Raw genomic sequence first — 27,012 nt, 5'->3', positions numbered from 1 at the left:
AAAGGGTCTTTTTTTGTCCCTCTCCACAGAATGCCACACAAGTCCTTGACATTTTAATGTTGTTCTGAGCTTCGCTGTTGCTGGCTATTTGTGGAGTCCTTTCAATATCCCATTTTGTCCTTTTGTAATGTTGAAGTCTAGTTGCCTCTGCTGCTTTTCTCGAGGGCATATGATTCTAAATCACAACATCAAAATTGGACCTGTGGATCATTACCTAATTTGTGGCTGGTCGTTGGTAAACTCTGCTGGGAAGACATGATATGCTGCCTATGACTTGTGTTTTCTCAGAATAGATAAATCAACTACAATGCTTCTTACCTTCTCAAGGCTACCAAGGAATTGTTTATTCATGTAGCAGTTTTTAAAGGCTGCTTGCACACTATACAATTAGATCATTTTGATACCACTTTGACCGCTATGGTTCCATCCTAAGGAGTCCTGGGATTTGTAGTTTGAGGAGGCACCAAAGACTCTCCAGCAAGGAATTGTACATATCTCAACAAACTTCATATACAAGGACTTGATAGAATGGAACTACCACAGTTAAAATGATAACTTCTTCAAACTACTGTATATCCATGCTATCACTGGTTTAAGTGTAACAAGAAAAGAAGGGAAGAGATCTTGTGGTAGGTTTAAGACTCCTGAATTTATTTCAGCATGAGATTTCATGGGCTACAATCCATATCCGCTGATGTGAGAATGCATAGATTGGTGTCACTGCCATCTATGAAAATCTGGGTTAAAATACATTTGGTAATCTTAAAGGTGTTACACGACTGGGTTGCTGTGAGTTTTGTGGGCTGTATGGCCATGTTCCAGAAGCATTATCTCCTGACATCTATGGCAGGCATTCTCAGGGATTGTGAGGTCAGATGGAAACTAGGCAAGTGGGGTTTATATATCTGTGGAAGGCCCAGGGTGGGAGAAAGAACTCTTGTCTGTTTGAGGCAAGTGCATATGTTGCAATTGGCCACCTTTATTAGCATTGAATAGCCTTGCAGCTTCAAAGCCTGGCTGCTTTCTGCCTGGGGGAATCCTTTGTTGGGAGGTGTTAGTTGGCACTAATTTTTTTCTATCTGGAATTGCTCTGTCTTCTGAGTGTTGTTCTTTATTTACTGTCCTGATTTTACAACCTTTTAATACTGGTAGCCAGATTTTGTTCATTTTCATGGTAAACTCCACTTGCCTACTTTCCAAAAAACCTCACAACCTCTGAGGATGCGTGCCATAGATGTGGGTGAAACGTCAGGAGAAAATGCTTCTGGAACATGGCCATACAGCCCAGAAAACTCACAACAACTTGGTGATTCCAGCCATGAAAGCCTTCAACAACACATTGTTACAAGGCACTTTTTTCTCTCTCTTTTTGCTTCCTTTTCTTATTTAGATAAGTCTCAGAAATGTGACTGATTCTTATTAAGTGGTCAGAAGTTTGTAAGAGTTGACGTTTCAGATTAATGCAGGAGAAATCTGAATTAACCTTTCCCCCACTGTATTAGAACAAGCCTTAAATAGTGCTGTTGCAGTTAATGAAAGTAGAGCAATGGTAGACTGAAACTACTACTTTGTCAACTACATTGACTCATAGAAGATCTTGGAGGGCCATATCTGCTTCAATACTTCCTTCCCATCACATTATCACCCCTAAACCAATTATTTATCAAATTTGAGGAAAAGGAGGTTCATTAATGGTCTTGAAGGCCACATATGACTCATGGGCAGCACTTTCCTCCCTTCTGCAATAGAATTATTAATAGAAAACTTGATTTTAATGTATCTTTTTGATGTGTCATTTCACACATTCCTTCAGAAGGAAGCCCCACTGTTTCAGGCAGATTTCACAGACCTGCAATCATAGCTTTAGATAATGTGTAATTTATGTAAATGAGGCAGTGCAATGATGAAAAAAAAAGAGGTTATTTATCTGATTGAGAGAGAGATGGGTTCAAATACTCATTTAGCCATAGCACTCAACTTGGCTAGGCCAATACATTTCAAATAGCGCTCTATCTATACATAAAATGCATAATGTATATATATTTAAAAATGTCTATACAAGTCTTGTTAGTTGTGCTTTTAGTAATGGGTATATGTCTTTTGGCAGGGGAAGAGATGGATGGAAGGAGCAGTTCCTTGGAATGGGGTAGGTTTGGAAGAATAACTCTATATATATTTATTCTTTTGAAGATCAGAATCGGGACGGGTTTCAGGAACCTATGGAGACCCAGATGACCAACCTCAGAACAGTTTTTCTCTGCTTCCCTCCGGGTTAGTTCATGTGCAGAAGCAGTGTATGTCTTTCTGGGTATGTGCCTCATTTTAGTCTACTCAACCAAGCAGCAGAGCTGTCTAGTAGTTAGTTTGTTTGATGCCCTCAGCAGGAGAGAGGTTCTTCAAAGACTACTAGTCAAGGTGGCATTGATTTAATGATGTTACAGTTAGTCCTCTGCATTTGGAGTTTAACTTTTGTGGATTTTGGTGTCATGGATTTGATTAATATGGACATTATAGGAAGCTCTATGTCCTCTAATGGACTCTATGTTCAACTTCTTCCGGAAATTAATCATAGAATTGTGCTGGTGGAATAAGCGATTACTAAGAACACATCTCTAGAATTTTTTTTTTGAACTCCAGCACAATTCGATGGTCGACTTCTGCCAGATGTTGACCATTGGGTTGCCCTTGAGGAACTGAAGATTTGTCTTGCTTTCACAGGAGCCCTGTACTCCTGATCCCAGCAAACGGCGTGGGTTGACTGTAGTAGCTTTTTTGTGGGAGAAGGAATTTCTATAGCCTGTGTATTGCTGGTCCATGTTGGAACTTTAGGTCTTTTCAATTCCTAGACTGTCTCTACCCACTTGGGTTGGCCATTAGCTCCATCTGGGCATATATAATTATAGTGGTCTTCCTGTTTTATCTTATGTGTCACTGTTTATACCAAGGTCTTCTATTCTGAGTTAATCTTTGGTACAACTGCAGACATGACCCACTCCATCCCAGGTCATGGGTCACTTCTGACTACTGTTTACAACATAGCATTGGTTGGGCCCTGATCCTGACTGTATGTCTGCAGTTCTGACATATTCTTGCCCTGAATAGGAGATTGATATGGTGTGCCTTGTGTTGTCAAGTGAGTGACACATAACTGAGATCTGGCTTCAGGTTGGGCTTACTCCTTGATTTGGTGGTAGTGTTGTTATGTGTGTGAGAGAGACAGAGCAACAGAGAAAGGCACAGGGAAAATAAGATTATCTGGGAAATAAATTCTTGTTTGATGCTATAGGTCCTGACAGGTCCTGACACCATTACAGTTGTCCCTCCATATTTGCAGGTTTGACTTTTGCAAATTTTAATATTTGTGGATTTGATTAATATAGTCTCCCCATGAATCTCTAGGTCCTACAGTGCAACTCTATGGTTAACTTCCACTGGAAGATTATCATAGAATTGCATTGAAGTTCCTAGTGATTTCTGGAAAGGTGTTTTCTCAGGTAAAAAATTATGTGCTCCAACCCCAGCAGTTGTGGAGGATTGACACACTGGGCTCACAAATAGTGAGAGTGCCTCTCAGTTTCTGCTGAAATGGGGCAGAGGTTCGGGATTTTTTTTTTTCATGGGGGGCATTGCTGATTCCCAAGCTTTTTGGGGCCTTTGACTGTTGATGCCACTCACTTTGCTGGAAATTGTCTAGAAAATGAGCATGTGGAATCAGCATCTCCGGTACTGATATTTTATGTCAGGATCGTCATATGAATGTTTTCCTCTGTTATATTGAGACTCATGGAAATAGTGCTCAGTATTATCTGAAGGGTCACAGGTTTCTCAGTTCCTGGTTTAATTGTGCTCCAGGTGTGTTACTGCATGCATATCTATTGATCATTGTGACACCATAGTTTCACCATCATAACAAATCATGGCATTATGTGAATATGTGTGTGAGGGGCTCAGATAGAGAATCAACAATACGAAGACTGTTTGAATTCAATAAACTAAGAGGCATGAATTCTGTACCGAGAGCTCTAAAGAATTTTTGGCTTTGTCCACCTGTCTGTATGCATTAGGGAAACTAGGTGTAAAAAAGCAGCTTTAAGTATGCAGAGAAGTGTGAATGGAAAGAGCTTATCAATGAAAGTAGGAGAGAAATTAATCCCTCCTTACTTTTGAAAAAGCAGAGGGCCAGTGAAAGGTCAGCAAATGCATTGATGGCAATGGAAAATAATCAGTTCAATGTACTTTTTATGCAGCCAACAATCTGATAAGATTTGCAAAAAAAAATTAAAAAAGCAAACAACTAATACCGATTCACAGGGTACGAATATCACACACTGTTTGTTGTTTTCTGTTAAGTCATTTATGACTTATAGTGACACTAAGGTGATCCTATTGTGCTGTTTTCTGAAGCTGAGACAGTATCACTTGCCCAAGGTCAACCAGTGAGTTTCCATGGGTCAAGAAGGATTCAAATCCTGGTGCCCAGAGTCATAGTCCAACACGCAAGCCATTCGAATCATAGACTCATAAAGTTAGAATGGAACAAAGGGGCAATTCATAGTCTCTCACACACATATATCATTTTTCCTGTCTGAAGTTGCATGGTGTTGTATTTTCATATTGTTCATGTGGCTGCAGATGGGATTATTTTGTTTATAGTTTCATTAGAAGTTTGCACTTGGTTGCAATTGGGATTGCTCTGAGCATGTTTTAATTCTAAGTTTATCCTTCACTGAGACAGCTCTGCAGCATAATAATAAAGAGGTTGATGGACCACTGATATCTTGACTGTGGTTTGGTGAAGAAGTTGAAAACACATTCAACTTCCATACTGGACAGTACATTAATGTCTGTCTTCTTGCCAGTTCCAACATCAGCACTTTGCATCCTTGGCCTACAAACCAAAAGAACTGGGTACTGACAACTTCACCTTGCTTCCTATTAAAACTGTTTGTAGCTTGGAATAATGCGGTTTTAAATTTGCACAGTGCCTGAGTTTAATGTTCTATCAGAGTCATTGTAATTTGAAATGGTGACTGGATCATATCAATTGTTGGTGGCCCACTGAGAGGACCTTTCAGTCCAATGATCTTCAAAATTGGATCTGGCTCCTCTGTTAAGATCATAGGCCCTGCTATGCTTTTGCATATGCTCTGTCATACTAGATAATGGGATGTGCCTCACAGCTGGTGATGCTGGGAAATTGAGTTGTTTATCATCCATAGCTTTGGATAATGAAAAGCTATGTGGGGAGGAAAACAATCTGTGCAATCTAAGGCTATTCCTGTAAGAAACCTGGTATGAAAAAAGGAGGGGTATGCCCCGGGAAGACAGAATGGTTTGGGTTGTTGGTGAATGAGATTAAAGCCTTTGAAAATATTTGAACTGCTATGTGCTTTAAGTATACCAAGTTATTGAAATACTTCAGTCCTGACAGCAATGGTGTGCTATGATCAACTCTGGGTTTTTTTTTGGGTAAAGCTGTCTGAATCTGCTGAAAGCTTGTATTTCTGAACGAGAATTAACCAATTCATTACATCTTCTCCCCATTCTCTTCCAATGTGGAATTAAAGGTTTCACAGTATTTAATTAATGCAGTTTGGTTCTACTTTAATTGCTATGGCTCAATGCTATGCAATTGTGGGATTTGTAGTTTGTTGAGACACTGGCATTCCTTGGCAGAAAAGGCTAAAGACTTCACAAAAATAACAGCTCCCTACAAAGTTATTTACAGGTTCTATGTTTTTTAAAACTCCGCAGCTGCTTTGTTGGTGTTTTATCAAGGCTCTGCTGAATCTCAGTATGGTGACTGAAATTGATTAACAATAATATGAATTTTACCCAGCAGCCATAATCATTGGTTGCTGTAGCAACCTGCATGCTGAGATCAGAGGGCACATTACAAACGTGTGTATTTTGAGATTCAAATACTGTTCTGGTTTGTGATACTGCAACACACACACACACATACATATACACATAAACCACAATCCAGACCAGTGGTTCTCAACCTGTGGGTTCCCAGATGTTTTATTTATTTATTTATTTACAGTATTTATATTTCGCCCTTCTCACCCCAAAGGGGACTCAGGGCGGATCACATTATATACATATAGGGCAAACCATTCAATGCCCATATACACATAGAACCGAGACAGAGACAGACGCAGAGGCAATTTAACCTTCTCCTGAAGGGATGTTCAATTCTGGCCACAGGGGGGAGCAGCTGTTTCATCATCCACTGTGACGGCACTTCCTCATTCCAACGTCGTAAATTAGTTAAATTTGCCTCCCTACTTTATAAGTGGTACCTTATTTCCTACTTGATAGATGCAACTATCTTTCGGGTTGCTAGGTCAGCAACGAGCAGGGGCTATTTGTTTATTTTTTAATTGATGTGTGCTCACCCACCACGGGCTGGCCTTGAACTCATGACCTCATGGTCAGAGTGATTTATTGCAGCAGGCTGCTCGCCAGCCTGTGCCACAGCCCTGCCCCCAACTCCCAGAAATCCTAGCTAGTTTACCAGCTGTTAAGATTTCTGCGGGTTGAAGTCCAAAATATCTGGGGACACACAGGTTGAGAACCACTGGTCTAGGTCATCTCCTTGAAATAAGTAGCAGTCTTGGGCTACCGAAGTACCTGATCACATGCATCTCCATGCAGTCCCCATTCCCCGTGCTCCTTAATTAGGTTTAGTACATGTGGCTGGCCCTACCGTTAGTTTGAGTTAGGAGGTCAGCAAATTTGAGGTTTCCTTATGATAAAGGCACCAAAGGATTCGTGATTTAATTTTTTATGATTGAGATCAATGTTGTGGGAGATGTAAGCCTGTCATGTCATTCCACCTTGATAGCTATGTTTGCCCTCCAATTCACCATTAAAATGATGCAGTCCCAACAAAATGCTGTTGAAAGGCAATTTATTGCATGGAAAGATATCATTGCATATTTGTCCAGGTATTTTCCAGTAATTTGATGAACTGTTACAGGCATCCACAAAGAACTCCAAGGATCCTAGGAAGGTTCTCAAGATGATACCTTTGCAGTACCCATAGCCATAGGAACATAAATGTGTATATGTTTAATGATTGTTCCATTCTCCAACATCACAGAAATAGGCATGTTGGGATGGAGGGCAGCATCATTTAAAGGATGGGTGGGTGTAGATTTTGGTTATCTGTAGCTGGTAGAAAATTCTAGCCTGTGCAATATCCAAAACAGTGGCTTAAGGTAGTATTAGTTGGTGAAAATGAAGACCCATCTCTCAGAAGCAAAATTTGTTCATCCATTTTTCACATTCCAAAAAACTCCAAAAAGCTCCAAAAGAAACAATAAGATAAAAGAGGCCAGCAATGTAGTACATGCCTCCCACTGATTTACGGTGTTCCCCTCAAATTTCATAGGGTTTAAGTAAAGAATACTTAGAGATGGTTTTGCCAGATCCTCTGCAGTGTAGCTCTAAAGCACCTGGTATTTGTTGGCAGTCTCCCATGCAAGTAATAACTGGCCCCAACCCTGCTTATTTTCCAAAAACAGACAAGATCTGATGCCTTTAAGTAATATAGCCTTTCAGATAGTCTCAACTCAAGCCATATTGGACCTTATAGATTATGACCAGCTCTTACTATAAGGTCTTAGATGGCTTGAGTTGAGACTATCTGAATAGATTATTACCAGCTCCTGCTGGAGTCCCTGGTAGCGCAATAATTTAATGTCCCGGCAGGACTACTGACCGACAAGTTGGTGGTTTGAATCTGGGGAGAGCGGGTGAGCTCCCTCTGTCAGCACCAGCTCCCATGCTCAGACATGAGAGACGCCTCCCCAAAAGGATGGTAAAACAACAAACATCTGGGCATTCCCTGGGCAACGTCCTTGCAGATGGCCAATTCTCTCACACCAGAAGTGACTTGCAGTTTCTCAAGTCGCTCCTGACATGAAAAAAACAGCTCTTGCTATTTTGCCTCAAAGTAGACCAGCAGCCAATGAGTTCATTTCAGTAATGGAATTATAGTTTGCTTTAACTAGTCTTAGACTTGCAGCAGCATTTTCCAAGCAGTTTACAAAGGCAGCCAAATGGGATATAATGACGTGATTTGTTTTCCTAGCCATAACTAACGTGGCGCACTAATTTTAATTGTGCATACACACCTCTGTGTGTATGTGTACATGCCTTCAAGTCACCAGTCAGCTCATGGTGACTCCATATGTTTCATAGGGTTTTCTTAGGCAAGGAATACTCAGATGTGGTTTGCCAGTTATTTCCTTTGAAATATAACTTCTATAGCACCTGGTGATAGTTGGCAATCTCATGTCCAAGTACTAACCCAGGCTGACCCTGTCTAACGTCCAAGATCAGATGCGATCTGGTTCCTTTAAGTCCCTTACACTATTTTAATTCACTAACAGAATGACAGGATAGAAGCACTTGCTGGGTTTGCATTCTTTGGCAATAGCATTCTTTTTTGAGAGCAATTTAGAAAAATCACATGGTTATCTGATTAGTGACTGAAGATAAAGCCTTTCAAGGTATTTAAATGTTAACCAATATACTCTTTGAATATTGAGTATTCAATATACTTTATACAAAATATATACAAAATTGAATATATTGAGTATTCAATATACTCTTTGAATTTTAAAGGTGTTTAAAAAGCGCTGTATTTTGACTTTAAATACTTTCCAGGGAGACATGTTTAGAACTGACCTGTACTTTGCATGCTGTTGAATTAAGGCTGCCTATTGAACCCAAATTGCCTAGAATTCAGTTGTGCTTTATGTCAATCCTAATATTTCATCACAGTTGGTCCCAAAAATGTTAACAGTTTAATTAACTGGTTTATTAATTTGCAAAACAAATGAAAAGGACATGAAGACATTTTAAAGGAAAACATTCCTGTACTTGTCTTTAACTATAGTGAAAAGCTCTGATTGTAACTGAGCAGTAGATTTTTTTCTTTCAAAAATAAGCTCACACAAAAGCTGGTTCAACCTATATTTGCATAAACCAACCTCTTAAACTGCAACCCAGTGCCCTCTCTTTTTGGTCACCTATACCGAAATAGAAACTTGCCCACTTGGCTGTAAAATCGGACCTATTTTGATTGCATGGTGCTTTATGAATAGCCTAAGGGGAAAAGTCAGATTACTAAGAGGTTATGACAGATAAAATGTATTGAAACTAAGCACTTTTACATTCTGGATTTTAAGTTACAGAGTGCTTATGGTTCACCACTTCTAAGCATTTATAAAATAAATGGGGTTTATTTCAACTAAAACATATTTCTGAATTGATTTTTTACCTAATGAATTGCATTACAAAGGCAATTCCATTAAAGAAGAACCATTTTTGTATACAATTGGAAAACCTTGTTTATTGGCTTGAAGAAAATGAAATAGAATGGATTAAGGCCACTTAGAGGAATTTTGGATCAGTTTCAGGTGAATTAGGTTTGTTCATAAAATCATAGAGTTGAAAAGGGCCATTTGAGTCCAACACCTTCTCAATGCAGTATTTTAAGATAGAACATCCCCATCAGGTAGCTGTCCAGCCTAGTTTTGAAGACATTCAAAGAAGGAGACCTTTCCACCTCCCTAGGCCATTGGTTGCATTGCCGAATTACTGTCAAGACATTCCTTCTAATTTTAAGTCAAAATCTACTCCTCTGTAACTTAAAACCATGAAACCTGGATCTACTTTCTGGAGCATCAGGGAACATGTCTCTCCTCTCCCAGGAATGTGATCATGACATACCTCCATCTTCTCGTTTTCAAGCCTTCCTCATACGTTTTGTTCTCAAAACTTCTTCTCATCCTTATTGCCTTTTTTTGCTCTGTATCCTTCATATACTTCTTAAAATGAGATGCCTAGAACTGAATCCAGGATTCTAGTTGTTTTTGTTTGCCATTTGGAGAGTCTCAGTTTGGTGATCCTGTGAATGAGAGACCTCAAAGAATCCTATTCAAATCTTGTTCAAGTTTTTGAAACTCTGGATCATGGCTTCCTTGATGGAATCAGTGCACCTGTAATGTAGTCTTCCCTTTTTTCTATTTTTTTTTTTACTATGTGGAGTCCTATCCTATTTTCCAGGGAGGCATATCATCTTGTGATATGTCTAAACCTACAATAGCCTCGGTTTAATTATGTTGGCTTCTAGGAAGAGCTTTGGTGTGATCTGCTCTCAACTGCATTCATTTCTCTTTTGGAAGTGTGTATTATCCATAAACCTATACTCAATTTCAGAGCAATTGATTCCTTCCTTACAGCTTTCTTTATAGTGCAGATTTCAGAAATATAGCATATATGATTCGGAGTTGATATTTAATGATAAATCTTTACACTGGAGGATTTTATCAAATTACTTAGCAGCTGCCCTTAGAAATGTTAACCTTCTTCTGACTGCTTCTGTGCAGTCTCTGTTTGGATTGATTGCCAAGACAAATGAAAGAAAATCTTTATAGTTATACAAAGATTTTTAAAAATGCATTAGTATTAAAAGTAGGGAGAGCCAATGAAACGTATTGGATTGAGTGTTGGAAGACTCTGCTGATGAGGGTTTGAAGCCATGGAAACCCACAGAGTGAGCTTTGGCAAGTCATACTCTCAGCCTCAGAGGAAGGCAAAAGTAAATCCCTTGTGTTAAGAAATCTTAAAATAGAATCACCTTAGGGCTGTCAAAAGTCATAAATGACATGAAAGTATACAGTAAAAAGGCGGCAGGTCAAATACCCCAAAACTATCAGATCAGATAATCAGAAAATATCAGACTTTCTGATCCTAGAAGCTAAGCAGAATCAATTGTGGTTGGTACTTCGAAGGGAGAACACCAAGGAATACCAGGTGCTGTAAGCTATAGTCACAGGAACTAAGTGCTAAACCACCACTTAGCATTCATTGTTTAGTGAACAGAAATCCTGAAGGCAAATATTACCATCAATCCTTTAAAAAGGGCAATGGTCTGTTACTGTATTATATGATACAAGCAATTTTGGTATTGCTTTATCATTATGAGCTTTGAGGAGCTTAAACATATTTTTAAGATTATCTGTTGAGTCAAAGAATAAAGAACAAAAGGCACAAGCTAATAACACAGTTATATGTTTTCAATGTATAAGGATTTTTTTATGGCTTTATAGTTTCACAGCGGAATCAAATAACTCTGGTCTCCCAGAAGACTTTGAATAATCCATTTTCACTCCATCCATCTCCTTCCTTTAAAAAGTGAGCAAACATGCCTCCCCATGCTTCCTTGAGGAATTTTGCCAGGATTTTGAATCTCTCATCACTGGTTTAGGTTCATAGGTAGATTTTTTTAACAAGAGGATACCCAGAAATCAGGAAAAAAATGGTCCCAGAAGGCCACAAAAATAGTTCTGTTTAGGCACCAATAGATAGCACTGTTCCCCATATCTTGCATACATGAAAGTTTGTTAGAGGAGAACATGAAAAACTTAATTTTGGACTACTACTCCCAGAACTTCATCTATAGCAAGGCCTTGGCTATGGCATCTGTGAAACGATAGTTCAAAAGGTCCTCCCCTCCCAAGCTTCATGATTCTGCAATTTGTTTTGTACTTCTGCAAGTCATTTGTGAGTTTTCAGTAATGACCAAATCATGCCGTAGAGGCAAAAAAGCCCACACAGTTTGGCAAGATAATCTTGAATTTTTCCACCTTCATCTGTCAGGTCAGGAAACCGGAAAGCTAAGAACTGATGAGATTTATTTCAAATGGGTTTGTGTGATTAAAAATAAGTTAGCTGTTCCTTCTGCAGCAATTTCTCTCTCCCTCCTGATAACGGACTGGAGAGAAGTACTATATTTAATTTACCTTTCTGTCAGTAGGACTGTGCTATCGTATTTGGTTTTCTCTTTAATCCCTAATTAAAGCGGCTGCTGTGATGGATCTCAGATGCTGCCGCAGGTAAGTAGCAATTAAATACATGACTGATTAGCACAGCAGAATACCCGGGGACCCTCAGCATGAAAATGGAGCCCGGCTCATCCGAAATCAATAGGGGAACTTACACAAGGTCTCTCTTTCCCCCTCGCTCTCTCTCTGCTAATTTTTGGCTCCTTTGGGATTGTGGAGGGCAATTTGGATTAATCATCTGCAAAGTCGGAGTGGTTTTTTTGTTTTTTGCCTGCTACAGATGGGGTGGAATTGAATACATCATCTTCTCAGTTGCATTGCAATTGTAATGTACAATCCTCAATGCAGAACATATGTATTAATACATTCATCAAGCAGGCTGGATGAGTTTATTAAAACCACCTGTTGCCTGCAAAAGTGAAGGACCAGATCATTCATAAGAGAGAATAATGTAAAAGAAGCAAAGGAAATTTGGAACTGGTCTACCTCCTCCACCTCCATCTCCTCCAGGTCTATTTCCTCCACATCCACACCTCCTGCACCACCTCCTCAATCACCTCCTCCAACACCTTCTCCAGCTTCTCCACCTCTTCCTCCTCCTCATCCATGACTCTCATGTCTATCTCCTTCTCCTTTTTTGTGTCAATGAAGGAATTTGAGAAAACTTTTTCTACTTTTATATCAGCCACAACAAATAATGATCAAGCCAAGGTTTTAAATACAGCCTGAAACTATACTTTTGCATTGGAACATGGATGGACTTTCTCAAGTTTTCCTTGGAGCGTCTCAGAAATGAATCAAAAAGAAAGAAAGAAACCATGGACCTCTTCACATGGTGAAACTGCAAGCACACAGGGCACCTCGTGTGCCCTCCCTCCTTCTCCCATTATATGGTGGGGACAGGACAAGACACATTGGCACCCTGTCCCTATCAGATGGGAGAAAAGACGGCAATGTGCGTTCCTCCATTGCTCTTTCCCCCATCATATGGGGAAAAGGAGGGGAAAGTGTGGGTAGATCTGTGAGAGCTACCAGAAAAACACTTTCCTCTTGGGAGAAATGTGGATGCCTGATGATGCTCAGCGGGCCCTGTCGACAAATGGAAAAAGGGGCCAAAAATCTTGTGAAGAGGTCCCATTTTAACATAGCTGAATAGATTTTGAATTTTTAAATTAGAAGTTTAAATAATAATAATAATAATAATAACCAATTACTATTAAAATAATTTCAATGGCCAGTTTGCCTTAACATTAAGAAGAACCTCTTGATGGTTCAAGCTGTTTGACAGTGGAATGTGCTTCCTCTGAGTGTGGTGGAGTCTCCTTCTTTGAAGGCTTTTAAACACAAGCTGAATGATCTCTGGCAATCTCTCTGGCCATTTAACATCCCAGAGATAGAAAATTGTTCTTGGACCACAGCAGTTTCCCATTCATTGCTTAGAGAATTCAATATTTTGCTCACTTTTTTCATGTCAGGAGTGACTTGGGAAACTGCAATTTGTTTCTGGTGTGAGAGAATTGGCCGTCTGCAAGGACATTGCTCAGGGGATGCCCAGATGTTTTACTATCCTTGTGGGAGGCTTCTCTCATGTCCCCATATGGAGCTGGAGCTGATAGCAAGAGCTCATCCGCACTCAAACCGGCAATCTTCAGGTCAGCAATCCAACCTTCAAGTCATCCGTCCAGCTGGCACAAGGGTTTAACCCACTGTGCCACCAGGGGCTCCTAATATTTTGCCTTGAAGATTATACATAAAATAAGTGCCTACTTTACCAAGATAAAATAAATAAAATAAAATAAATTCTTGTATTCAGATAACCACACAGAGGGGGGAATGTATTCTGTCCTGTGGCTTATGCTCAAGAGGAAAAAGGATGAAGCAGAGATTGTTTCATTGTGAGTGATTTGTCTTAATGAGGAATCCATCAGTCTGTTTGTTCCTGTTTGGTTGCTTGAAATGAGGATTTTTTTCTCCTCTTGTTCCTTGTACGAAAGTTTAACAGATGGCGAGATGCTGTGGTCAGGAACAGCCAAGGGACAAGGCTCAACTGTTCAGGCCGGTTTCCTTTGACTTTGAAATTTATATGCCTTTCTCAAGCAGTGAATGTCTCTCTTGTGCCTACAATTAGATCATGGATCACTTTGTATTATGTTACAGCTTGAGCATCCCTTTTCTGGAATTCCAAAATCCAAAGTATTTCAAAAATGTCCTCATTGGTGGCTGAGATAGTGACATTCTTCCTTTCTGGTGGTTCAATGTGCATAAGTTTTGTTTCATGCAGAAAAATTACTAAACATATTCTATAAAATTACATCTGGGGTATGTGTAGACAGTGTTTTGTTGTTTATTCATTCAGTCGCTTCTGACTTTTCATGACCTCATGGACCAGCCCATGCCAGAGCTCCCTGTCGGCCGTTGCCATCCCCAGCTCCTTCAAGGACTGTGAGAGCTGTTCAGCAGTGGAACTCTCTGCCCCAGAGTGTGGTGGAGGCTCCTTCTTTGGAGGCTTTTAAGCAGAGGCTGGATGGCCATCTGTTGGGGGTGCTTTGAATGCGATTTTCCTGCCTCTTGGCAGGAGGTTGGACTGGATGGCCCACAGGGTCTCTTCCAACTCTACAATTCTATGTTTCTATGATCTCCAAGACATCTCATTATGTACATGCATTTCATGAATATTCAGTATTCTTTTCTGTTCTGACAGGCATTTGATAAAGCCATCATACACAATGTGCAGGATGGTGTTAATTGTTGTATGTGTGTTTTAATGATACATATTTGATTATTTAATCTTATTTTAACTTTTATTTCTTGTGGGTGTAAACAAGCTCTTTTTAATGGTAAGCCACTGTGGGACCCAGTCTGGTAAAAGGGCAGGATAGAAAGAAGAAGATGAAAAGGAGGAAGAGGGGAAAAGGAGGAGGAAGGAGGAGGAGTTTTATAAATAAGAATTTTGCTGTTGTCATTCAGTAAGCTTCATTGCTGAGTAAAACTTGAGATATAACTAAATGATTGGAAGGTTGCCATTGCATGATTTGTTGAGCACTCTAAATGGTTTGGAAGCATCTTGGCTGCATTCAGTCAACATATATTATTTTGTGTTGTTGAAGGCTTTCATGGCTGGAATCACTGGATTGCTGTGAGTTTTTGGACTGTATGGCCATGTTCAAGAAACATTCTCTCCTGGCATTTCACCCAAATCTATTGCAGGCATTGACAGAGGTGTGAGGTATGTTGGAAACTAGGCAAGTGGGGTTCATATATCTGTGCAATGTCCAGGGTGGGAGCAAGAACTCATGTCCGTTTGAGGCAAGTGTGAATGTTGCAGTTGGCCATATTGATTAGCATTGATTAGACAGGAAACAATCTGGGCCAGCTAATGCATCCCAACAAAGGATTCCCCTAGGCAGGAAGCAGCCAGGCTTTGAAGCTTCAAGGCTATTCAATGGCAATTGAATAGCCTTGCAAAGTGTCCAGTTGCAAGATTGCCAATTGCAACATTCACACTTGCCTCAAACAAACTAGAGTTCTTTCTCCCACCCTGGACCTTCCACAGATATATAAACCCCACTTGCCTAGTTTACAACAGACCTCATAACTTCTAAGGATGCCTGCCATACAGGTGGGAGAAACGTCAGGAGAGAATGCTTCTGGAACATGGCCATACAGCCCAGAAAACTCACAGAAACCCATTGTATTATTTCACTCCAAAGTGGCTATTTCAAATAGGAAAACCGAACTAAAAATGTACAAAAAATCAATGTTAAATTGGATTGAGCTGTTCATAGTACTGAGCCAATATGAATAGATACTTAAATACATAAAATGCAGTAAAAATGTAAAAAAAACCTGTTAAAATATTTCAGTGTTACTCAACACAGCGTATTCTTGAAAAGTCTATCAGAATAAAGAAAGTTTAGTCTTCTGGTGAAAGGACAAGGAAGAGAGTCCATTCTGGTGTTTCTCAGAAGATAATTCCCTCGTCTAGGGGTAGCCACCAAGAAGGCCCTGTCTTGCATCCACCAACATTGCTTGTAGTAGCGTTGGGACAAAAAGGGTCTCTACTGATGGTCTCATGGCCAGGAAAGGCTAATAGAGGGAGATAAGCTCTTCCAAACAGCCTTGCCATGAGCCATATGGGGATTTAGAGGTCATAACCAATGCTTTGAATTATGCCTGGAGAAAGGAAGAAATACTTTCTCTTTTTCAGACTCTGCTGCCATCATTTCCAAAGTCTCCTTTCTTGCCAGAAGGCAATTAGAGCGGAGTCCAATGTACAACAGAACTGTGAAGTAATAATACCCGGGAACCCAGTGGGAACCATTTGTCACTAGCTTTTGTCTAGAAAAGTCCACAGAAGAATGGATTAATTTGCCTTTAGAAAGCTCCCAGGGCCCTGGTTTGAAAGGTTGTTCCAATAGTATTGAAGACCATGGATAATAAGCCCTTAGTGTTTAACTCTCCTTTTTTAGGTTACTGAAAAAGGGTTAAAGCTGCAGGTTAAGAATTAATGGGCAATGTATTAATTGGAGCAAGGATAGTGTTGGAAGAAAAGGTCATCTTGTGGGATTTCTAAATGCCAGAACTTACATACTGTGTTAACATACTAATAACTAATAGCACATAAATTATCTTTGTCACATTTCCTAGTTATTATATATATATATATAATTACATTTCTTGTGTATAAATAAATGACTTAGATTGTGTTTGTTTATGCTCTTTAAAAACAAGATGCAATCAAATGCTAGCTGTGCCTCTCAGATTTTCTATCTTTATCTCTGTCTTTCTGATCTTACCAAATGTCCTGGACATTTTTGTAGTGGGGGAAATAATATACAGTAAGGATTGATTCATTAACTAAAATAGTGAGTTAAAGCATAGTTAAAGCAAAGCAAAAATTAATTGCAACCAGGGTAAAAACTTTCACAATTAAAGGCAAAAGAGCAGCTGTAATGATGAAAATAGTAGATTTCACGGAGCTATGAAAATCACTCATTGTTAGAAAAGTTTGGACAATAGAAAGGTCTCAAACACAGGACTAAACCCTCCAAGTTGAGTGCCAGCTTAGGGAGCTGGGGAAAGACATCTACAATTGAGGAGCCTATATTAAACTTTCCTTGGTTTTCTCTCACACTTAGTAATCAGCTCCATCTTTTTGTTCCTTTGTTTTATGCCCCATCTTTCTTCTCTCCCTAATACAAGTGACACTCTGTATATTGATGCACCAACACATAAAACACATCTCCCAGCAGGTTCAAGTATATGTTAAATAATAATAATATAATAATAATAACTTTATTTTTCTATCCTGCCTCCATCTCCCTGCAGGGACTCAGGGCGGCTAATGCAGGGCGAAAGCCCAAAAACAATAAAACAAAGTAAAAACAGATAAAAAGTATCTTCAACTAAGTAAAACACAGTAAAATCGGATAATGCAATACAATGGCAATATAACAACAGTGAAAACCCATTTAAAACATGGAATAATGACATAAAAAGGCCACCAATTAGGAGAATGGAGTAAAATGGGAGGATGGTCTAAACGAAAGTGCAACAATATATTTTTATGGTGCCTTTTGAGGGCAAAGAGGACAAAGTGCTAAACATTCTCAAACATTGGAGTGGGGTAGGACGTCCAGTTAATACTAGGAGAGGGTAGAATAAAGTGTGAAATATAATGCATTCATTTAGGTAGAGTTTGTGACCTCTGAGTCAATGGTGAGGGGGTTACAAGAGTCTCTCAGCACAACCTTCTGGTTTTGCTTCTCCAGAAAAGAATGGAGCCACTGGAAAACAGTGTCATCCCATCACAGCAAGGCAGCCGGGAGGAATATCATGGTCCATGGTATCAAAATCTGCTGAGAGTTCCTGCAAAACCAACAGTCCTATAGTCCGGTTCCCTGGATATGTGATCCATTAAGGTGACCAAGGAGCTCCCAGTGGTGCAGTAGGATAAACCGCTGAACTGCTGAACTTGCTGACTGAAAGGTCGGCGGTTCAAATCCGGGGAGCAGAGTGAGCTCCCACTGTTAGCCCCAGCTTCAGCCAATCTGGCAGTTCAAAAACATGCAAATGTGAGTAGATCAATAGGTACCGCTCCGGGCGGGAAGGTAACGGCACTCCATGCAGTCATGCTGGTCACATGAAGGCAGATTTAACTGGAGCTAGATAATCTGTTCCATTTAGAAACTTCTTGGGAGGCCACACACTCTCATATAGTGGCTAGTAGTTATCAATTTTGAGGAATTTGGGAATGACTTTTTCAAGAAAGCCCCCACAACTACCTAATTTGGACAACATGACATTCTGCTTTGTTGTAAGGAGACATTGACTACATCCTTCAAACCCTTCATCCATTTACATACTTGGATCTTTAAGCATCCTGACATTTTGGATCTGATCCCTTTTTATTGTTTTCCCATCCTCTAAGCCGACAGAATCCTGAGGTTTCTTGTTTGAGGACAGGTCTTTAGACTTCTTAGCCAGAAGAAGTCATCAAACCATAAATCCTAGGATTTTGTAAGTTGTTGTCATGGCAGTCAAAATGAAATCATTGTGTATTGTGTCCAAAGACCATGAGAACTGATTCAGTTCTCAAGGTGGCAAGGGATTCCCATTCACAGCTTAAAATCAAGTAGAAAAATGAAATGTTCTAAAGAAATGGACTGCCATAACGACAAATAAATGGGATTTAGAAGAAATCAAGCCTGAATTCTCACTGGAAGCAAAGATGACTCAACTGTGGTGGTAATAATTTGGATGTATGAGGAGATGATGTGACAATGGAAAAGATGATGCTTCACACAATGGAATAAGATATTGTTGTTAATCATTTATCTACATGCCACTTTTTTTCTCTTTAAAAGAGACTCAAAATAGCGAACAATGTTAAAACAATAGAAAAAGAGGAAGGCCACACAGTGGATGGATTGATTCAAGTAAGGAAGCTACCATCCTGAGTTTGCAAGACCTGAGCAGGGCAGTTGGTGATGGGGGCTCTTTGAGGTCTCTCATTCAAAGGATCATCAAAAGTTGTAGCTTTCTTGGCTGTAAAAAAAGGTAAAGGTTTTCTCCTGATGTTAAGTCCAGTCATGTCTGACTCTGGGGGTTGGTGCTCATCTCAATTTCTAAACCAAAGAGCCGGCGCTGTCCAGAGACACCTCCAAGGTCATGTGGCCGGCATGACTGCATGAAGCGCCGTTACCTTCCTGCCAGAGCGGTACCTGTTGATCTACTCACATTGGCATGTTTTTGAACTGCTAGGTTGGCAGAAGCTGGAGCTAACAGCGGCTGCTCGTGCCGCTCCTGGGGTTTGAACCTGGGACCTTTTGGTCTGCACGTTCAGCAGCTCAGTGCTTTAACACACTTTGCCACTGGGGCTCCATTCTTGGCTGTAGGCAACAACAAAAACATTATTCTACATTGGCAAATTCTTATGAAAAATGAACTGAAATAAAGTTGTCATTCATCATTCTTTTCTAGAATGTCTCACCACTACAGGGATGATCAGAATGCTCAGAACCAAAATTCAAATATCATATCTCTGACACTGCCCTATAGATTTTAAAGGATAGTCTGTCTTTTTTTAGGGAGATGTGGACTCTTAAGTAGCCCTGCTATTTATGTAGCCCTTCTTCCATTCCACTTAAGCTGCAGCACATAGATCAGAAATATATTCAATAGCCTGTCTGCCTCTCCACAGTAACCCACTGTACTACTCAGTGTGTGGCCCATAAAATCTTCAGCAAAGATGCACTTTGTCTTGTGAAGCCCATGCCAGCTGTTTAGGAAGTCAGAGCAGTTTTGCTCGGTTGCATGCTAATTAAAGTGGAAACTTTATGGGATGTTTGCACATTATTTCCCTGAATGGACAAGGTCTCCTTGCTGTTCCTGCATTAAATATATATGAATGATCAACTGTATGGGAACTGGCCTTCCCTTTCCATGTAAGATAATTGCTTTTTAAACAAAACATGCAAAAATCAGATCTAGAGCCAGTCCTGTGAGTGATATGTGTTTTTCTGTCTGTTTCATATTGATGTCTCACCTATATCTATCTATCTATCTATCTATCTATCTATCTATCTATCTATCTATCTGAATATGAGATTCTTGCCATGCTGAGCAGGGAGCAATTGAAACTGTAGACCAAAACATATTGAAGGCACATGAAGAAATTTGTGAACCTATCTTGATTGCTCTCCTCTGGATGCATTCTTTCTTTTCAACATGCTTCTCAAATTACGGTGTCCAGAATTGGATACAATATTTGAAATGAGATCTGACAAAAACAAAATAGAGCGATAGTATGATCTTGGCAGTGTCTACGGACAACGCCGGCTCTTTGGCTTAGATGAGCACCAACCCCCAGAGTCGGACACAACTGGACTTAACGCCAGGGGAAACCTTTACCTTTACTACTTCTCTTAATGTCGACCAATATACTATTGATGAAGCCCAGAATCATATTGGCTTTTTAGTTGCCACATCACACATTTGACTCAAGTTCAGCTAGTGGTCTACTTCTAGCTCCTTCTCACATAGTTAAACCAAGTGTCACCCATCTTTTATCCGTACTTTTCCTTTTTTTTCATCTAACTAAAGTAGCTTACATTCCTCCCTGTCAGCATTCACACTACAGTCCTATTGATAGAGCCTGAAACTGCATTGGCAGCCACACAATGCTGAATCATATGTTGTCATGCCACTTCTGCTGTGACAAAGATGGATGGAGTAGCTTAGTCTTGTGCTTTTGTATAGAATCACTATTATTTTCTGTTTGTTTCATTTGTATTACCCTGTTTCAGTTTTTGAGCGCTGCTTCCGGAAACAGGGCCTTTCCAAATGAGCTGTTTCGTTCTTTCGTCCAAATAAACCAAAATTTTAATCCCATTGGCCAACATGGGAGTGCTTCCCACGCTTCCCTACCAGGGCTTGCAGCTAAGCACCGAGCACTGAGCAGAGCATAGAGTGACTCTTATTAGGCACTCAGCACTCGGCTGCAAGCCCCGGTGGTCGCAGGCTCTTTGGGCCTGCAGACCACACACACACACACATAGAACTTGCAACTACCAGGGCTTGCAGCTGAGCACTGAGTGCCTAGTAAGAGATGCTCTGCACTCTGCTCAGTGCTCAACTCCAAGCCCTGGCAGTCACCGGTGCTTTGGACCTGCAGGCCACACACACACTCTTAAAAAGAATCTCTTTCCAAGTTACTGTGTGTTGAAAAGTACTGGGGCGGGGGTTTGCTACCCATTTAAAAAGATAATGGAGCCTGAAGAAGAGCCAAGGACTGCAAAAAAAAAGAAAAAAAAAGAAAGCATCAATGAGCCACAGACTGCATTTTGCCTATCCAGATTCAGATACAGAGGTTTATCCCACCAACCCTAACAACTCAAATGAATGTTGGAGAAAGCCTGAGGATCAGTGAAATGGTGAGACCCTCTAGCCCTAAAACTAAAGGGAAGGGGAATGTGGAAAGTTTTCCCATTGCCGCCAATGGGACAAAAATCAGGCGACCTAATGGTTATTGTTCCCACTTTTCCTTTTGTTTCACTGATATTTCCATACCAGTGGGGGTGTACCGTTTCATGCCATCCAAATGGATGGTACAAAATGGAAACATGAAATAAATGGGTGACACAAATACCGGGCCCATGACTAGAATAGCTCAGTTTTGGGAAATTGCTAAAATTCCTCAAAGCTCTCAGTTTGGGTTCCCAAAGTTCTCAAAGAGACTTTGAGTCTAGTTTCATAGTATAATAGGTTTCAGCTTCACTAACTCAGTGAGGTATCTTAACTCCATGATTCCAATAATATTTTCAAATTCCTATCCCCATATCCAAATTTTAACCATTTTTCAAATTGTTATTTACACAGCATATCCTTTCCTTTTTTGTTTTTGTTTTCCAGTATCTTCTCAAACCTCATTCCTTTTTATAAATGAATTGAGAAACATAATACCTGTATTGAAAACAGTTTGATATCTCTCTGTTCCCTTTGATTGCCACTTCTTCCTGAGAAGAGATTCTCTACAAAGAAAGCAGATACTTAAGACCTACTCCATTAAAAGAAAGATGGGAAAAAAAGATGAGACCAAAAATGTTCATCTGGAATGAAATGTAATTTACCAGCAAAAAAGAAATAACAGCAGGTAGAAGATTAACCATGGGACAACTCTGTAGTCTTTCACTGAAACAAATCCCATTCAAATCAGTGAGAGAAATACTCAGTGAGCTGGCTTTAATTTTTGTGAGCTGGAGTGGCCTAAGCTCATTAACGCCAACTGGAGCTTGCTGCATTAATGTAATGGCAGCAGAATTACTGCAACAATGGTTTTGTCCCGAGGTATATCATAATGTCTGCTTATACCATTAACGACATACATAAGAAACATATGGGGCTAAGAACAATTTAATAGCTGTAGTTTTTGGAACATATGCATTGCTTTACAGTAATAACTGAAACACTACTAAGCACCACTTTGAAGATAACTATTAAAACCATGAATGCATTCCCACTACACAATTATAGCAGTATAAGAATAGTTGGGGTGTTGTATGGCCGTGTTGTGTGGTTTCTGAGTTGTATGGCCATGTTCTAGCAGCATTTTCTCCTGATGTTTTGCCTGTATCTGTGACTGGCATCTTCAGGGGATCTCTGAAAATGCCAGCTACAGATGCAGGTGAAACGTCAGAGCCATCTTCAACCTCAGCAACCTGGAATGGACGAAGGATTGGGGGAAATCCAACCCCAAATAGGGAAACAAGTTGTCCAGGAACACCTGGCCGCTCTAAACGAATTCAAGTCCCCAGGGCCAGATCAGCTACATCCAAGAGTATTGAAGGAACTAGCGGAAGTTATTTCAGAACCACTGGCAATTATCTTTGAGAGTTCTTGGAGAACAGGAGAAGTCCCAGAAGATTGGAGGAGGGCGAATGTGGTCCCTATCTTCAAGAAGGGAAAAAAGAATGACCCAAACAATTACCGTTCGGTCAGCCTCACATCGATACCAGGCAAGATTCTAGAAAAGATCATTAAGGAAGTGGTCTGCGAACACTTAGAAACAGATGCAGTCATTGCTAATAGTCAACAGGGATTTACCAAAAACAAGTCATGCCAGACTAATCTGATCTCTTTTTTCGATAGAGTTACAAGTTGGGTCAATACAGGGAATGCCGTGGATGTAGCCTACCTGGATTTCAGTAAGGCCTTCGACAAAGTCCCCCACGACCTTCTGGCAAACAAACTAGTAAAATGTGGGCTAGACAAAACTACGGTTAGGTGGATCTGTAATTGGCTAAGCGAACGAACCCAATGCACCAATGCATCGTCTTCATCTTGGAAAGAAGTGACAAGTGGAGTGCCACAGGGCTCCGTCCTGGGCCCGGTTCTGTTCAACATCTTTATTAACGACTTAGACGAAGGGTTAGAAGGCACGATCATCAAGTTTGCAGACGACACAAAACTGGGAGGGATAGCTAACAGTCCAGAAGACAGGAGCAGAATTCAAAACGATCTTGACAGACTAGAGAGATGGGCCAAAACTAACAAAATGAAGTTCAACAGGGACAAATGCAAGATACTTCACTTCGGCATAAAAAATGGAAATCAAAGATACAGAATGGGGGACGCCTAGCTTGACAGCAGTGTGTGCGAAAAAGACCTTGGAGTCCTCATGGACAACAAGTTAAACATGAGTCAGCAATGTGATGCAGCTGCTAAAAAAGCCAATGGGATTCTGGCCTGCATCAATAGGGGAATAGCGTCTAGATCCGGGGAAGTCATGCTCCCCCTCTATTCTGCCTTGGTCAGACCACACCTGGAATACTGTGTCCAATTCTGAGCACTGCAGTTGAAGGGAGATGTTGACAAGCTGGAAAGCGTCCAGAGGAGGGCGACTAAAATGATTAAGGGTCTGGAGAACAAGCCCTATGAGGAGCGGCTTAAAGAGCTGGGCATGCTTAATAATAATAATAATAAAACTTTATTTATACCCCGCCACCATCTCCCCGGCGGGGACTCGGGGCGGCTTACATGGGGCCATGCTATGGTCCATTCTATGGTATCATGAGATTTGAGGTTTGGGGACAGATAGTTAGAATACTCAGCTGTGTAACATAGGACACAAGACCTATGTAGCAGGCAAAGTGGAGTCATAGAGATATAATTGTGTAATGTTGAAGGATCCTAAAATGCAATGTATCTGCAAGATATATGTACAAACACATATTACAGTCAGCCCTCCACATTTGCTTGGTATTAAGGATACAAGATCCCTATGAAAGTTGGGGAAAGTGAATAAAAATTCTATTTGACTTACCTGAGTGATGATCACAGAATTACACTGAAGGACCTAGAAATTGCTCAAAAAGTGTTCTCTCTAGGAATCTCTAGGCTCTCCAGTATGAGCTAGAAAACCTGGACTTCCCATTGTTCTTATGAGGTTTGCCTATTTCCAACTAGTGTTGTGGATTTTGCCCTGCTTCAAGCAAAGTTGGAGAAAATATCTTGTAGCATTGGGACAGTCTGGGCAATGGAATCAAGTATAATTCAGACCAATAATCTGTCCAAATGGGACACAGTGCAGAGAAAGGAGATAGATTATACCCATGTCACTGCCTCCAACACAGTTTCCAGCTGGCTATGGAGCCATCTGTGTATTTTGAGATTACATGGAGAGAAGATTACATGGAGCTCTGTGTCCAGGTGGGAATAGTGGTAGCAACACAGAGTGAGGCGATGACCCAGCTGGTCTGATGAAGTCTTGACCTGGCTGGATCCTATGGAGTTGCCACATATTTAGAAGCCAGGGTACACTCATCCCTTTAGATTCCTAGAGATGTCACATTAATCAAATCCACAAATAAACCCTCAAATGTGGAAGGCCAACTCAACCAACATAAGAGGAACCATTGAAGACCAAACCATGGACTAATCTTTTATAGAGGCCAGGCAAATACTTATGGGCAGTCTGCGAGCAGCTTCTGTTTTCATCTCTCACAGCAATTCATTAGTAACTGATCCTGAATGATATATTACTTCTCATACTGCAGGTAGTATACAACTTTCATGACCAGTAACCTTACCCTCTAATTCATTATCCTGCTACTGTTTGCTTCTGGTTTAATAATGTGGTGCAGATACTACATTTGTCTATGCAAAAAGATGGCCCCACCACTTTCTTGGATTTGTGGGAAACCATTTTTCATCAACTGAAGTTTAACACAAGCTCTTAAACAAACCAATTTTATCTTACTTTTGCCACTGTCAATAAGAGGGAAGTATTGAACAATGTGTTGTGGAAGGCTTTCATGGCTGGGATCACAGGGTTGTTGTATGTTTTCCGGGCTGTACGACCATGCAGCTCGGAAAACATACAACAACCTTACTGAACAATGGAAAAGGAAAGGCAGATTTCATTGTTGTGTGCCTTCAAGTTATTCCCAGTTTGTGACTTATGGTGACCCTATCACAGTTTCCAAAGGCTGAGAGTGTATGACTTGTCCAAGTATGACTTGTTTCCATGGCCAAGTGGACAACTGAACCTGGATCTCCAGAGTCATAGTCCAACACTGAAACCATTACACCGAATGACATGATTTTTATTGAGTTGAGTAAGTCCATTCTTTTCTTCATATGGAATCTTGAGGTAGAGTGGAACTGTATTGAAGTCTACAAGCAAATTACTTCTTTAAAAAAACCCACACAAACACACAAATTTGGTTTAGAAATTATAGCTTTTGAACACATTCTAGAAAATGTATTGAATGTATTTTAAACACAGTGCATTTTGATTACAAGTAGCATTTCTTCATGGTGGAGAATCATGTGTAAAAATGTAATTGCCTCTGAGTCATCTCTTCTTGCTGCTTGTGGTGGTTTCACAAGTACACACCTCATTGTCCTTACAATGATCCAGGATGATTTTTAATTCCTTTGCAAAATTGCACAGTTTATCCGGGAGTGTCCAAGACAGTACATCTTGTAATGTCCCTGTGTAGAAGTCCTGCTTGGGGATACTTCTTTTTTTAAAAAATATTTTTTATTGAATTTTAGTACATTCAGTTGGGAACTAAAGGAAAAGAATAGGGTTGATATGGGTGGGAAGGATATTGGGTGGGGATAGGAGTCTCATCGAGACGATGGGGCGGATATGGGGAGGGTTGTCAGGGAAGAAGGGAGAGGGAAAGAGCTGGGAAAGGTTATCTATCTAGGGAGGGGGGGGGTAGACTTCCACTCTTCTGTCTTCCTGTTCAGTCTGTTTATTCATCACCTTCTTAATTCTTCTTGTAGGTACTTTTCAAAGTCTGACCAATCCGTTTCCTTCATGGCGCGTCCGGTATTCTTTTTGACCATGTAGGTCAATTTATCCATATTCTTAATCTCTGTTACTTTTTCCAGCCACATTTCTTTAGTTGGGATAATTGTTCCTTTCCAATATCTCGCTATTACTAGTCTAGCTGCGGTTACTAAAAAAGTGAAGATTTTCTCAGCATTCTTCCTATTTTCCATTGTATCTTTCCTCTTGTTATCTAATATAGGGGATAAACCTAATAGAAATATTTCTGGCTTACATTCAAATTTGGTTTTTAAAATTTTTCCACATTCCTCTCTAATTACTTTCCAATATTTTTTAATATTCTTACAGCTCCACCACATATGATGGTATGAGCCGACTTGTTCTTTGCATCTCCAACATTTATTGTCTATATTCTGGAACATATACCCTATTTTTTTTGGTGTTAGGTACCACCTGTGTATTGTTTTTAGCCAATTTTCTTTGAGATCGGTTGCTAGGCAGTATTTAATTTTCTCATTCCAGATTGTTTCCCATTCATCCATTAAGATCGGTCGACCTACATCCCTTGACCATTTTAGCATTGATTCTTTGACTATTTCACATTCTGTTGCCCAATCTAATAATTTATTATATAGTAGTGTTATGACTTTTTTTTTCCTTAAAAGAATGTTGTCCCAGAATCCGTTACATATGTTAAATCCTACTTCTTTATCTTTTTTAAAACTCTCCTTTATCTGTAAATACTGATACCAAGATACGTTGTTATATCCTTTTTGGAGTTCCTTTAATTCCTCAATTTGAGGTGTTTCTTCTGTTCTAAGGGGTTTCTTTAGGATTTCCCTATAT

The 27,012-nt window shown here is 40.1% G+C and overlaps 1 protein-coding gene across 19 annotated transcripts in view; it reads left to right on the top strand.

Moving 5' to 3' along the window:
- Nucleotides 1-27,012, top strand: part of dlg2 (discs large MAGUK scaffold protein 2) — a 1,295,060-nt gene that overhangs the window by 708,325 nt on the left and 559,723 nt on the right. For 14 of the 19 annotated variants that reach the window (XM_062977087.1, XM_062977098.1, XM_062977097.1 and 11 more), the window contains one exon: nt 2,108-2,146. The exons of the other annotated variants lie outside the window; for them this stretch is intronic. In XM_062977087.1, coding sequence (XP_062833157.1) covers nt 2,108-2,146 — 39 coding nt within the window. The remainder of the gene's footprint in view (nt 1-2,107; nt 2,147-27,012) is intronic. 19 annotated transcript variants of the gene reach the window in all.

This window comes from Anolis carolinensis, chromosome 3 (assembly GCF_035594765.1).
Source record: "Anolis carolinensis isolate JA03-04 chromosome 3, rAnoCar3.1.pri, whole genome shotgun sequence".
In the NCBI taxonomy this organism is placed as follows: domain Eukaryota; kingdom Metazoa; phylum Chordata; class Lepidosauria; order Squamata; family Dactyloidae; genus Anolis; species Anolis carolinensis.
Note: the sequence above shows the minus strand (reverse complement) of the source record. Positions and strands in the feature narration are given on the sequence as shown.